At 35.0% G+C, this 11,504-nt stretch overlaps 3 protein-coding genes and 1 pseudogene across 6 annotated transcripts in view; 2 read left to right on the top strand and 2 right to left on the bottom strand.

Annotated features, from left to right (window-relative positions):
- Positions 1-2,671, bottom strand: part of LOC104770442 (endoplasmic reticulum metallopeptidase 1-like) — a 5,099-nt gene extending 2,428 nt beyond the window's left edge. The window contains exons 1-9 of one of the 2 annotated variants that reach the window (XM_010494867.2): positions 2,603-2,671; positions 2,143-2,518; positions 1,821-2,059; positions 1,549-1,705; positions 1,324-1,401; positions 980-1,054; positions 780-899; positions 530-694; positions 39-417 (exon numbers count right to left, since the gene is read on the bottom strand). In XM_010494867.2, coding sequence (XP_010493169.1) covers positions 39-417; positions 530-694; positions 780-899; positions 980-1,054; positions 1,324-1,401; positions 1,549-1,705; positions 1,821-2,059; positions 2,143-2,478 — 1,549 coding nt within the window. In that variant the 5' untranslated portion in view covers positions 2,479-2,518; positions 2,603-2,671. Of the gene's footprint in view, positions 1-10; positions 418-529; positions 695-779; positions 900-979; positions 1,055-1,323; positions 1,402-1,548; positions 1,706-1,820; positions 2,060-2,142; positions 2,519-2,602 lie in introns of both variants that reach the window. The other variant, XM_019242464.1, reaches the window with a different exon arrangement.
- On the top strand, positions 2,813-3,437 carry LOC104770443 (annotated as a pseudogene).
- On the bottom strand, positions 3,224-4,679 carry LOC104770444 (protein LURP-one-related 16-like). Of its 3 annotated transcripts, XM_010494872.2 has the most exons (3): positions 4,127-4,679; positions 3,860-3,955; positions 3,224-3,671 (listed from the first exon to the last, which is right to left on the bottom strand). In XM_010494872.2, exons 1-3 carry the CDS (start codon positions 4,364-4,366, stop codon positions 3,522-3,524), a joined length of 486 nt encoding a protein of 161 aa, XP_010493174.1. In that variant the 5' UTR covers positions 4,367-4,679; the 3' UTR covers positions 3,224-3,521. The 3 variants fall into 3 exon arrangements, with proteins under 3 accessions (XP_010493174.1, XP_010493170.1, XP_010493173.1); XM_010494868.2 differs by having other exon boundaries at positions 3,860-4,679; XM_010494871.2 differs by lacking the exon at positions 3,224-3,671 and adding an exon at positions 3,678-3,771 and having other exon boundaries at positions 3,860-4,679.
- On the top strand, positions 5,268-8,183 carry LOC104770440 (guanine nucleotide-binding protein subunit gamma 3). Its single transcript, XM_010494866.2, has 5 exons — positions 5,268-5,800; positions 7,159-7,211; positions 7,304-7,348; positions 7,446-7,490; positions 7,665-8,183. Exons 1-5 carry the CDS (start codon positions 5,603-5,605, stop codon positions 8,071-8,073), a joined length of 750 nt encoding a protein of 249 aa, XP_010493168.1. The 5' UTR covers positions 5,268-5,602; the 3' UTR covers positions 8,074-8,183.

The following is an 11,504-nucleotide window of genomic DNA, read 5'->3' as shown; positions in this document are numbered from 1 at the left end:
AAACAGCCATCTCTCAGCCTCCAGCCTGGCCAAATTATCTCGTAGTCTTGGCGAGACTTGCAATTTGTTCGAATTTCGGTTTGATGATTTCTTCCGAAGGAAAATAAAGGCCACATGCTGACCACTTATTGACCCCAAAACCGCAGGCGACACAAACAATCCAACTACCATCCATGGGTTTGAAGCATACGGCACAGGTGATGAAGAAATCCAGGGCAATATGAATGCAACAGCTACTGAGAAAGCTACTGAGAATATCCATGAGAGGATAATACTCAAACACGACAAAATCAGCGACACAACAGCCGGATAACCACCCATGAACACAGACAGAACCCATATAAGAAGCGATTGCATGATCACTGAAACATATAGCATTGTCGCAAAACTTTGCCGGTATACAATCATATACTTCCCCTAAAAGTTGACATAAGAATAAAGGAAAGACATTAGGAGATAGTAAAGGAAAAGCTATGTAAGTACATATCTTAATAGATAATAACAACAGAATAGTTGGTTCTGAGATTACCAAAACGTCAAAATAGACGGCTGAGTCCGGGTTGGCTTTCTCCTCATCTTGAAGAGTTTTATCCTTTGGTAGATCAGAAGATGAAGCAACGCGAAGGAGGAAAGCAAGCATATTTTCCCCAAGATGCTGGAGCGATCCTGGTTTTATTAGTTCTATCTTATCATTCTGCAACAAGAGTTGTAACATATTACACATCTAAACGGGGATCAAAACAAGAAGAACAACATGTAACAAAAAAAAAAGGAAATACCTTAGTGTGGTATACAGCAGTATTATCTGCAAAAGCAAAGTCCAATCCTGAGAGACCAGCAACCTCCTTGTATACTTGGAAATCAGTCGCAGATTTTATGACTCCAGAAGTGAACAGATCCTGTCATAGTAAAGCAGTGACATATAGATGCATATATACACCAGTAAAGGGGGAAAGAAACATCAGTTGAAAGTACATACCTGTCCAATTATCTGACCAGATGGATATTTCGCAGCTAAAGCAAAGTTTTCAATAGCCCACGGACTCGGGCCAGCCTACACAGGAAGATATTTCCAACAATCAAAAGGTCGGTATTCGCACTTGGAGATAAGGAGACGCAATTTGAAAACCAGAAACCCAATCCTCTTTCAGGTACAAGGTGCAAACAATAGCAAGTAATTCCAACACAACAACTTAACTTCCAGAAAACGGAATCAGGACCGTTGCCAAAATTACCAAAACCCTTCACATGAAGTCACATCTTTTTTTCAAATTGTACTTCTTAAGAATGGTCAGGAACGAGAGGTAGTGCATAAGATTATACCTGAAAAACACTGGACTTTCCACCCGCACCCATGGCTTCTAAATCAATAGCTAAACGTATTGTGGAACTCCATGGATGCTGCATCAGTAAATTACAATGTGAGCCAGAAACCAAAAGTTCAGGAATTAAGAGATGTAATCGGATTAACTCGACCAAGTCAAAGTAAGACAGAGAGACGAAATACATAAAAATTCAAAGCCATTAAGGTCAGTGTATCATACTTACCTGAGTTATAAAGCTATGAGCACCATTAAGACCTTCTTCCTCTCCAGTATTGAACAAAAAGATAATAGAATTCTTGAATCCATGAGCCGATTGGGAAACAGATCGAGCTAGTTCCAGCATTACAGCTACACATGAACTACAATCTCCAGCCCCACCACTTCATACATTCATTCACAAACAAATTAAAAACACACACACACACTTACTCCAATATGGTAATGCAATAGGAACAGGAATCCAAAATCAATTGATAAAGAGATGAAACAACATACGTGGTAAAGACAGTATCAATGTGAGAAGAGACCAGTATCGCATTGTCCCCTGCGTCTGATTCATATTTTGGCAAGATTCTTAGTACAATGTGACTTATATCTGAATACACAAGTGACTTGCCCTTAAAAGAACCACCAACCAGACGATTTACACCAAATTTAGATTCAAAGAAATCAACATTCACATCAACCTCCCAATGAGCAGTTTCTTTAATTTTCTCAACTTCTCCCAATACATACTGCAAAGACAAACAAATAACAAACTCTGAATACACCCAAATCAAGAAAACACAAAACACCCCTAAAAAAAAAAAAGACAAACCTCAAGGGCATGGACAAGAGCATCAGAAGAAACAGGATGAGGACCAAACTGAGTCAAAGCCTTAACATGTTTCATTGCTTCAATTTCAGAGAAACCCCTTTTACCAGCTTGTTTTGCTGTTAAAGGTTTAGGCAAATTCCCATACTGATAACTGTAAACAGCCCAAGAGAAGTATGTGACCAAAATCAACACTGAAAACCAAACTTTCCCGGATCTTTGAACATCAGCCTGCACTTCCTTATCGAGAGCATCGTTATCATAAACAACATCGGGCTCTTGACGACTAGAAGAAGATGTCTCTGACAAATCTGACGCCTTTGGATTACGCTTCCTCATCGTATCGAGGATTTGGTACTCCCAGAACTACAGCTTCCACCTGAAAAATCGAAACTTTTCAATCTCCTGGGAGTTATTAAAATACCCCTTCTATCACGATTATTTACGAAAATGCCACTCTGACCTTTGACTTTTAAACGGCGGTTGTTGTTGGACACTAGTGTTTTATTGTTGTAAAGCCCACTGGGCTATAATATGAGCCCACACAGAAACGTATCTTCGAAACAAAGTCACCAAATCCAAATATCAGAGTTCATCTTCATCTTCTCTCACAGACTCACCGATCAAAATCAAAAGCTGCTAAAATCAGATCAAAATCAAAAAGCTCGCGAAGATGATGCACATGACCTTCTATGGGGAATCAAAGCCACGATTCTCTTCAATTTCTGGAAAACAGACTCATGGCTAAGTTACATCCTCACTCTGATCGCTTGCTTCGTCTTCTCCGCCTTTTACCAATACCTCGAGAATCGCCGCGTCCAATTCAAATCCCTTTCCTCCTCCTCATCCCGTCGTCCTCCGCCGGCTCGCTCTTCCTCCGGCGTATCCGCTCCTCTCATCCCCAAATCCGGTACCAGATCCGCCGCTAAAGCCGCTTCGATTCTTCTTTTCGGCGTCAACGCTGCGATCGGTTACTTGCTTATGCTTGCTGCTATGTCTTTCAACGGTGGCGTTTTCATCGCGATTGTCGCCGGATTAACCGTCGGATACGCTGTTTTCAGATCTGATGACGGCGGTTCTGACGCCGTCACCGATGATCCATGTCCCTGTGCTTGATTGATGAGAAAAATCTAAAAATCGGAAAAAACTATAAAAAGAGGCGTTTCATGTTTGTAATTCTGGTTACAGTTTGTTGTGTTGTTTCTGTATAATAATTAGTTTTTTCTTGTAACTCGATCTTAATTGCGAAATTTGATTGTTTAAATCTTATGATTAGGCAATGTTATTATCCAAGCAAACACTTTTGTTATGTGGTTTTAACAAATTAAGTATGTTGTGACGACATAAATATATAGAGAGAATAATAATAAACAGATACAATATTAACAAATGGTGGATTCGCCATGGATATAGTCGAGTACGGCGATGAGACCGATGATGAAAGCTTGATCAACGTTTGGTTTGACTATTACATGATACAGATCCGTCGTCTTGTTCCCCACCATTTCCTCCATCTCTTTATCTGTTCTTACCTGTTTCAATTTTTTTTTATTATCATTACTACTGTCTCTTTTCATTCAATTATTATTACCATTATGTCGACGACTTTTGTTATCCCAATTTTGTCAGAAACTTTGAAATTTGGAGATTGCCACCACATAAAGCAATCAGGTTAGATTCAAGTTTAGTAGTAAGTAAGAGAATACAGTAATGTTTTTACCTTAGCTATGGCTCTGCCATCTGAATTCATGATGTTACAATCTCTCTCTGTGAAAGAGCCTTTGATCTCCACATAGCTCTTGTGGGTTGATAATATCTTCGGTTTACCGTGAACCAAGATTATGATTGAAGAACTGTTGTTGTTAGGAACCAGACATGAATCTTTTGGATCCTTCAATGTGAAAACCAACCTCTCTGTGCCTTCTTTATCATATCCAAAACCAAAACTGAAATCAAAACTGTAAAGTAATAAAGTTAGAAGAATTACCATTTTGCGGATGAGAAGCAAATTAACACCGTCACCATTTGTCAAGAGAAGCTTGCCTTTTGTTCCAAGAACTCCACACCCATCAACTCTAAACACTACTTGTTGTTTGTTATTGCTCACTACGAATCCTCCTCCGTTCACCATAGACGGTCGGCGTCGCACCACCAGCACCGCCTCTGATTCCGATGAGTATCTCCGACTCACCACTGGATCCACTGTATGGCTGCTTCTCGCACCCATCACATCTACTACTACACACACGTGCGTTCTAGTTATATACTATATACTTGACCTCTTGATCCTTATATATAGATATACACTTCAACACTTGTGTAGTGATAAAGATGCTAATTATATAGTGTCCATTGTAGTGATATACTTGATAAAGAAGATGCTTAGTGTCCAAATTTGTGACAAAAGACTTCAAAAGCTTAACTACAAAGATGCTATAGTATCTATATTTGTGACAAAAGTCTTCAAAAGCTTAAGACATTGTTTTTCTTTGGTTATAGAAAAGCTTAAGACTTAAATAATCGGCAACGTGATAAATCAGTTAGTGGTGTGACTGTGAGTGGGCATTTCTAAAGCTAAAATGAGAAAGATACGAACATTAATTATTAGAATAAGTCTCGCAATGCCACAAACTCACAGAGGCTTTAAAGAACTCTTTTTCTTTCTCTTCCCATTTTTTTTAAATGGCTGAATTTTGTGAGATAATCAAAACTTTTATTTGATCTTTTGTTCGTCTAATCATATTTGGATTATAATTAAGAGAACCAACCATTTAATTAGTTGAGAAATAGAGTACTATAGTGAAAGGACCATGAGGTGATCACTACAAAACGAAATATGTCATTTATCATCTTCAACTTCTCTTTATTTTTGTATATATGTACAATCCGAAATATTAAAGCCCCTTCTCATACTCGGTTGTAATGTTCACCAAAATAATGGTCGTTCACTCTATAAACGATATTGTCATAAATGTCTGAAACTAACATAATTTGAATAACACAAAGTTGAAGATTTCTTTAATAAAGACCTAGGAGATGAACTATTAGAAACAAGAAGTCTTTTGTTATATATGGTCGTCGTTGATAAAATGTGGTTATAAAACGAGTAAAATAATAAAAGTTGTATAAAAAAGAAAGAAGGAAGAGAGACACGGAGCCTTAAAAGGGGCAGAGGAAGGTAAGTAATAATCCTTGTCAGATGCTATTATTACTGCCTCTGCCACCCACCCCTTCCCCTCTTTCCCTCTCTACTACTTCTTCTTCTTCTACTACTATACTATACCCTTTTTACTAATCTCTCTCTCTCTCTCCTTTGCATTGTTTTTCTCACTCGCTCGCTCGCCGCTTCTTCTTCTTCTTCTTCTTTCTTCTTCTTGACACTTTTTTTGTTCACTTTTCTCCTAAGTTACAAGACTGCATGTTTCTCTTTTAAGACTCTCAAACAAACCACTTCTCTCTCAAAATGTCTGCTCCTTCTGGCGGTGGTGGAGGAGGAGGAGGAGCTGGCCACGGTGGTGGTGAAGTGAGTTCGTCTGCTCTTGCTCCGTCGTCACTACCGCCGCCTCGTCCTAAGTCTCCGCCGGAGTATCCAGATTTGTACGGGAAACGCAGAGAGGCGGCGAGAGTTCAGATGCTCGAGAGAGAGATTGGTTTTCTCGAGGCAAGTTCTTTAAATTAGAAAAAAAAAAGTACTTAAAAATTATTATTATTATATTTTTTATTTTTTAAAAACAGTCCTTTTCATATACTATTAGTTTTTTAATCTGTCATTTTGATTACTCTGAGGAAGTGTCCGAATATTTTGAATTTCATTACTCATTTTGTTTTTTTCATTAGTCTCTTTTTATACTAATTGATAGTTTGATACTATTTTTGATTAGAATATGAATTATTCTTTAGTAAAACTTTTCTTGTGTAAGTAATCTAAGTACACAATTTGATTTTTATTTATTTTGTTGTTGTGAGAAAAGAGGGTATCGATTTTGTTAAATAAAAACTTGGTTCCTACTATATCCAGGTTGGTTTGGACTCTGGACCATTGTGTTATGTTTGACAGCAATTATAGAAAGTATAAACCAACACATTTAATTTTTCTTTATTCTCTTAGATGCTCTCAAAAAGAGTAATTTAATTTCTGTCATCAGACACATTTATATCTAATTAATTTCAAACTCGTACTATATGATACTAGTATATGCATGTTTTTAAATTGAAAATTAATTTGAATCATTTAAAACTTTTGTTAGTTGAGGGAGTCTCAACGGATCTATTGATTACAAAACTAAACTAATTAAGTTCCTATGCTTTTTCAGCTAACTTCTATTCTAAACCTCATTAAATTTTCTTAAATCAAGATTTGTTTTGTTATCAAATATTGTAAAAAGTAAATGTAAATGTTAAAAGTAAAAAATAAAATAAAATGTGATCATCTTGTGGTGTCAAGTGATTGATGAGACGCCCATTTACTCTGTTGCTGTTTGCATCACTGAGAGGCGTAATGTGTTCGTGCATGTGTACTATGAAAGTGAGTGCTTAGTCAAAGAGAGTATTTAAAGGAAAATGATAAAGAAAAAGAAGAAAAGAAAATAAAGAGAGAAGGCATTAGAAGAGAGCAAAGTAGGGAAAGCTGAGTATAGATCTTTAAAAATATATAATGAATTTGGTTAGCTTCGATTTTGTTTTGTTTTGCTTTTCCATATCAATCAATTTTTGTGAAAGTTTTTGTCTTTATTTGCTATCTGCGTTTGAAAGGACCCAATTCTTGTTCACCTTTTTCTTCACGTTGCTTTCCCCATGACCCTTACGCTTTACTTTCTATAATGGCATATTTTTGGGAAATTAAATAAGTTTTTGTTACACTCTATATGTTTTAGTTTCTCTTGTGTGTTTGTCCCACTAGTGTCTTCTTGTGAAATTAGCTTTTCTCATATTTCACTACCAAATAGTAACAATTTGGGTTAGTTAATTAATGAATGAAGTTAATTTCTTAATTAATATTTCGAATGACCTCATAAGCAGGGGGAAATCAAATTCGTTGAAGGAGTACAACCAGCTTCTAGATGCTGCAAAGAGTGAGATGACCTCTCTGTTTTTCCAAACAGTGTGTATCAGTTTTTATTCGGTTTGGTTTATTTGATAAATAAAAATGTTTTTATTGTGGCAGGGTCTCTGATTTTGTAGTTGCAAATTCTGACCCAATGATCCCTGCGTAAGCGTGTTATATATCTAGTTCACTTAGTGACTTCACTTTTCTCTTTGCCTGCTCTTACAATTCCGTTGTGTTGTTTTTTTTCTCATACGGACAGACAACGAAAAAGTCGAAGATCGTGCCGGTTCTGGAAGTGGCTCTGGTAAGAATTTTACATGGCCTTTAATTTTAGAAATAATGTATTTTCAACATCTTATATAAAATCTGCATTAGGCCTCAAATAGTAAGAAATGTTTTTAAGGCAATGCTGGATCTTAGATGGCTAGAATGACAAATGTGTAAAGTTGTCTAAACAATGTGATCTAACTCGATGCAGTGGCCCGTGTTTGAGCCTGGTGAGTTTCTGTTGTTGCTGCCAATCCAAGTGTTCGTGCCATCTGAAGAAGCCCAAGTGCTGCAGCTGTACATCTTGCAGCTGCATTGGGTCCAAATGCTGCGACGGATCGTGCTGCTCAAGCATTTGTTGTTGCCCAAGACCGAGCTGTTCATGCTTCCGAGGTTGCTGTTGTTCTTGTCCGGACTTGTCGTGCTGCATTCCCAAATGTTTCCGCAGTTGCAGTTGCGCTCGACCGTCGTGTCTGAGTAAAAAGAAGAGTTCATGCTGCAGCTGCAACTGCAAGATCAGATGGTCATCTTGTTTTAGATGTCCCAAGGTACGACTTTGTTCTTGTTGTTTTTGCAATTGTAAAAATCTATGTTCTAATCCCTGTTGTTTAGCTTTCTAAACATTATTATTATTATTATTATAGCTATTTTCTCTTCTTCTTTTTTCTTTTCTTTTTGTTGGCATCATTATAGTTATTTTCTCTATAAGTCATATTTTTTGGTTCATTTCTTCTTTATCTCTTAAAGGAAGAAACTCTTTCTTGATTTTTGTAATAAACTTGTGAATAATTTTGTCTTTTTGTAAGTGATGATTACTAAGCGAGCCTCCCATGGGATATGTTTTTTTTGAGTTGGGGTTTATCCATGAGATTCTATATCACAAGTTATGTGAACGTATCAAACTATCAACAAAATCAATATCAAAAAGCAATGACATCGTGGGTTATGTTTATTAGATACGGATCATGTATAGCTACATGATAAAACAAATTAAAACACATCTTGTTTTGGGTGCACATACAACTTTTTTCCTAGCTAGTTTGAAGTTGAACAATAGCTACCCTGAGGAAGTAAAATTTTGCAGCTATGAAATGTACAATAATAATCGACTGTAAAATACATATACAACTCGTTATCCTGTCAAGTAATTATAAACCTTTTGCAGTGAAAAAAATAAAAATTTAAATACATAGAAATGATTGAAGAAACGACTAGTACCACTATACATTATTTTCTTAGACGTAACTCATTAAAGAGTTATATAACTTTATTCTTCTTGTTAGTATTATATAGAACAATATTAATTTTACATGTTTCATTGTTTCAACCTTTAACCTCGTACTAGGTTAGCAACCTGCACATAGTGCGGATAAATCGATTCAAATAAAATTATTATAAGTAAAATTATTATTTGAGATCTAAGATTTGTTTGTATAAAACAAAATATGTAACTAATTTATTATTATTATTCATTATTTTGTGTAAAAATACATTTCACCCATAAAATATTTGAATGTAGAAAAAAATTTTAACGTGGTGAAAAAAATTTGTATGGACTTTATTTTAATAAAATATGAATAATTATCAATTAAAAAAATAATTTGTTGTTTTTTAAAGAATAGTAATATACATTCAAATTAAATGGCTATAAATAGTTTTAATTTATGTAATGAATTTTGATTTAAATCTATAGTGGTGTAAATATTATTAGTATAATTAATGAGACTAATTTGTTAAAATGTGTTTCGAGTTCTCTGGCGACGATACATGAGTATTTTTAAAAAAAATGCTTCTTTATTAATAAAATAATTACTAAAAGAAAAGTTAAATATAAAATTGGTAGGAGTATTTTAACATGTTCCTCACTTCCTATTGTTGTCAGCGCGCCTACTGTTGAATTTAAATTTTTGTACTTTTTGTTTCCTACGAAACTAATGCATTTTTAACTAGTCTTTCTTGTTTTTTCAAGGCAAGAGCCAAGAGGGCAAAAGCCAAAGAGTGAATTGAAAATATGATACTTGCCTTAGTTAATCCTGGATACGTACGTACACTGATGGCTGGTTCAAAAACTATAGAATCCGTTAATTACAGAATTCGATTTCGTCACGGTTAGAGCTTTATACCAGTCTGAAATAAATCATAACTGAATGATAACCAGATTATATAGCCAAATTTTTTCACGAGATACGTAGGACACAACTAGATACAAAATTGACTAAACATCTATAACAGAGATCCGACATAACATTCACTGCTTATGTCCGATGGGTTCTTATTTTTTCTTTTTCTTTTTAACAAAAGATCTCAGAGATATTCGTATTAATTGCTAAACTATATTCTTTTTTTGATAAAAGAAGTCAGAGAGAATAATTCAGCAGAGAGGAGGAGAGTAAAAAAAATAAAATAAAAATAGATTTTCATGGTGAAAAAAGGAAGAAGATAAATTCGGAATAGGGTTCGTGTAATAATTGATCAAGGGTTTCTGGGTTCTTGTACGGTACGGATCCAACTGAGGGATCAGATAGAGTCAGAATGTGAAGGTCTTTTCTCTCATCTCATCTTTCCTGAGAGAGTTTTTATTGTATTTGCTAGAGGTCCCATTAAAGAGAGGCTGAGGTGTTGTCTGTGTCAAGAGACTATAAATAAAATAAAAAAGAGGGATCGAAAACGAAATTAGATGAAGTTTTGGGTACAAAATAAATGTCAGAGAAGGATTGGTGTGGACCTTGTCTGCAAAAAAAAAGTGATGGAAATCCAAATTATTAAATGCAACTTGTCAATCTAGCATATGGCTCGATGCATTATGTAAAATTGTATATAGTATATACTCATCTCTCTTCTGACACTCTTCGCTTGTTGTCTTCACTATTTATATACCTTTCATGCTATTCCAAATAACTAGTTAAAAATTAAAAAAAGAACTGTCTAGAACGATATATCTTTATAGATAAAATTAATCTTATATTTTCATTAATTATAAATCTACATTATAATGATGTGCTAATTGAAACTCTAATAGATCTTGAAACATTTTTCTTATGCAATTTTTCTTTGGGATAGTATTTGTAAACCTTACCTTTCACTCCACTTGTAGGTTAGTGTTGTTTTACGTATGCATGTTTTTTCTTTATGGGCTTCTTAGTTTAGGGAAGGTTTATTTATGTCTACATTTATAAAGGTCCAGTTTTTGTATTACCAAATTCACGGAGCCCATATGCATGAACCAAGTCTTCGGCTTCACTTAACTAACACACAGACATGCAACGATAATATTAGACCACTATAAATTTCAAGAACAAGAAGCCCATGCATCAAACGAAGTTTTGGCCATATTCATTAGACTATTCGTTAATATTCGATTGAGCTTAACTAATCACTTTTACGTTAAGTTCTTTTATCCTCTTATTGTTGCTTTCGTGTTCCTGGAAAAGCTACGATGTCAAGCGCAGGATTAAAAGATAGTTCCTCTTTCGCATGCGTTTTACGGACGTAAAATGTAAAAAAGATATGAAACTAAATATTTATCCTCCAAAAATTGGACTTTTGAATCCAAGACCCGATCGAAGACATAACTTATATGTAGTTATACTGCCTATACTTTATATGGTTTATCTTTGGGAGATAGCAAATGCCCTAAGCTATAGGGAACGATGACGAGCCACACGAATTTGTTAGTTGCTGTGATGATAAGATAAGTAACTGTGCAGAGGATTCCAAATTAGAGAAGGAAGAGACATGTTTGCTCTTCAGTGCCGGTCCGGTGAAATCCGGTAAAAAAATTAAGGTTTTTTTTAAAAAAAAATAATAAAAGCTGAAATATGTTTTGCTAACTATATTGGGGCTTTCACAAATTTTTATTTATTAACTCATTTGATTTTGAGATTTTTTTTGCTAATTATGGACTTTTTTTTGCTAATTTTGAGGATTTTTTCTAATTTTAAAACCTACTGTATTTTATTAGTTATGGAATATTTTCAAATTATATGGCTTTTTAACTAATTCTTGGACTTTTTTGGAGCCTATTATTGGACATTTTTAAAAATTATGAGGC

Source organism: Camelina sativa, chromosome 20 (genome assembly GCF_000633955.1).
Source record: "Camelina sativa cultivar DH55 chromosome 20, Cs, whole genome shotgun sequence".
Taxonomy (NCBI): Eukaryota; Viridiplantae; Streptophyta; class Magnoliopsida; order Brassicales; family Brassicaceae; genus Camelina; species Camelina sativa.
The sequence above is the reverse complement of the archived record's forward strand: the minus strand, read 5'-3'. Positions and strand labels throughout refer to the sequence as shown.

What these genes read in the sequence shown, in the direction of transcription:
- LOC104770444 (XM_010494868.2), bottom strand. Translation starts at nt 4,366, where the DNA reads ATGGGTGCGAGAAGCAGCCATACAGTGGATCCAGTGGTGAGTCGGAGA. An exon ending in ATGGCAGAGCCATAGCTAAG is followed by an intron (nt 3,672 to 3,859) that starts GTAAAAACATTA and finishes AAATTGAAACAG; the next exon opens with GTAAGAACAGATAAAGAGAT.
- LOC104770440 (XM_010494866.2), top strand. Translation starts at nt 5,603, where the DNA reads ATGTCTGCTCCTTCTGGCGGTGGTGGAGGAGGAGGAGGAGCTGGCCAC. An exon ending in GAGAGATTGGTTTTCTCGAG is followed by an intron (nt 5,801 to 7,158) that starts GCAAGTTCTTTA and finishes CCTCATAAGCAG; the next exon opens with GGGGAAATCAAATTCGTTGA. An exon ending in CGGTTCTGGAAGTGGCTCTG is followed by an intron (nt 7,491 to 7,664) that starts GTAAGAATTTTA and finishes AACTCGATGCAG; the next exon opens with TGGCCCGTGTTTGAGCCTGG.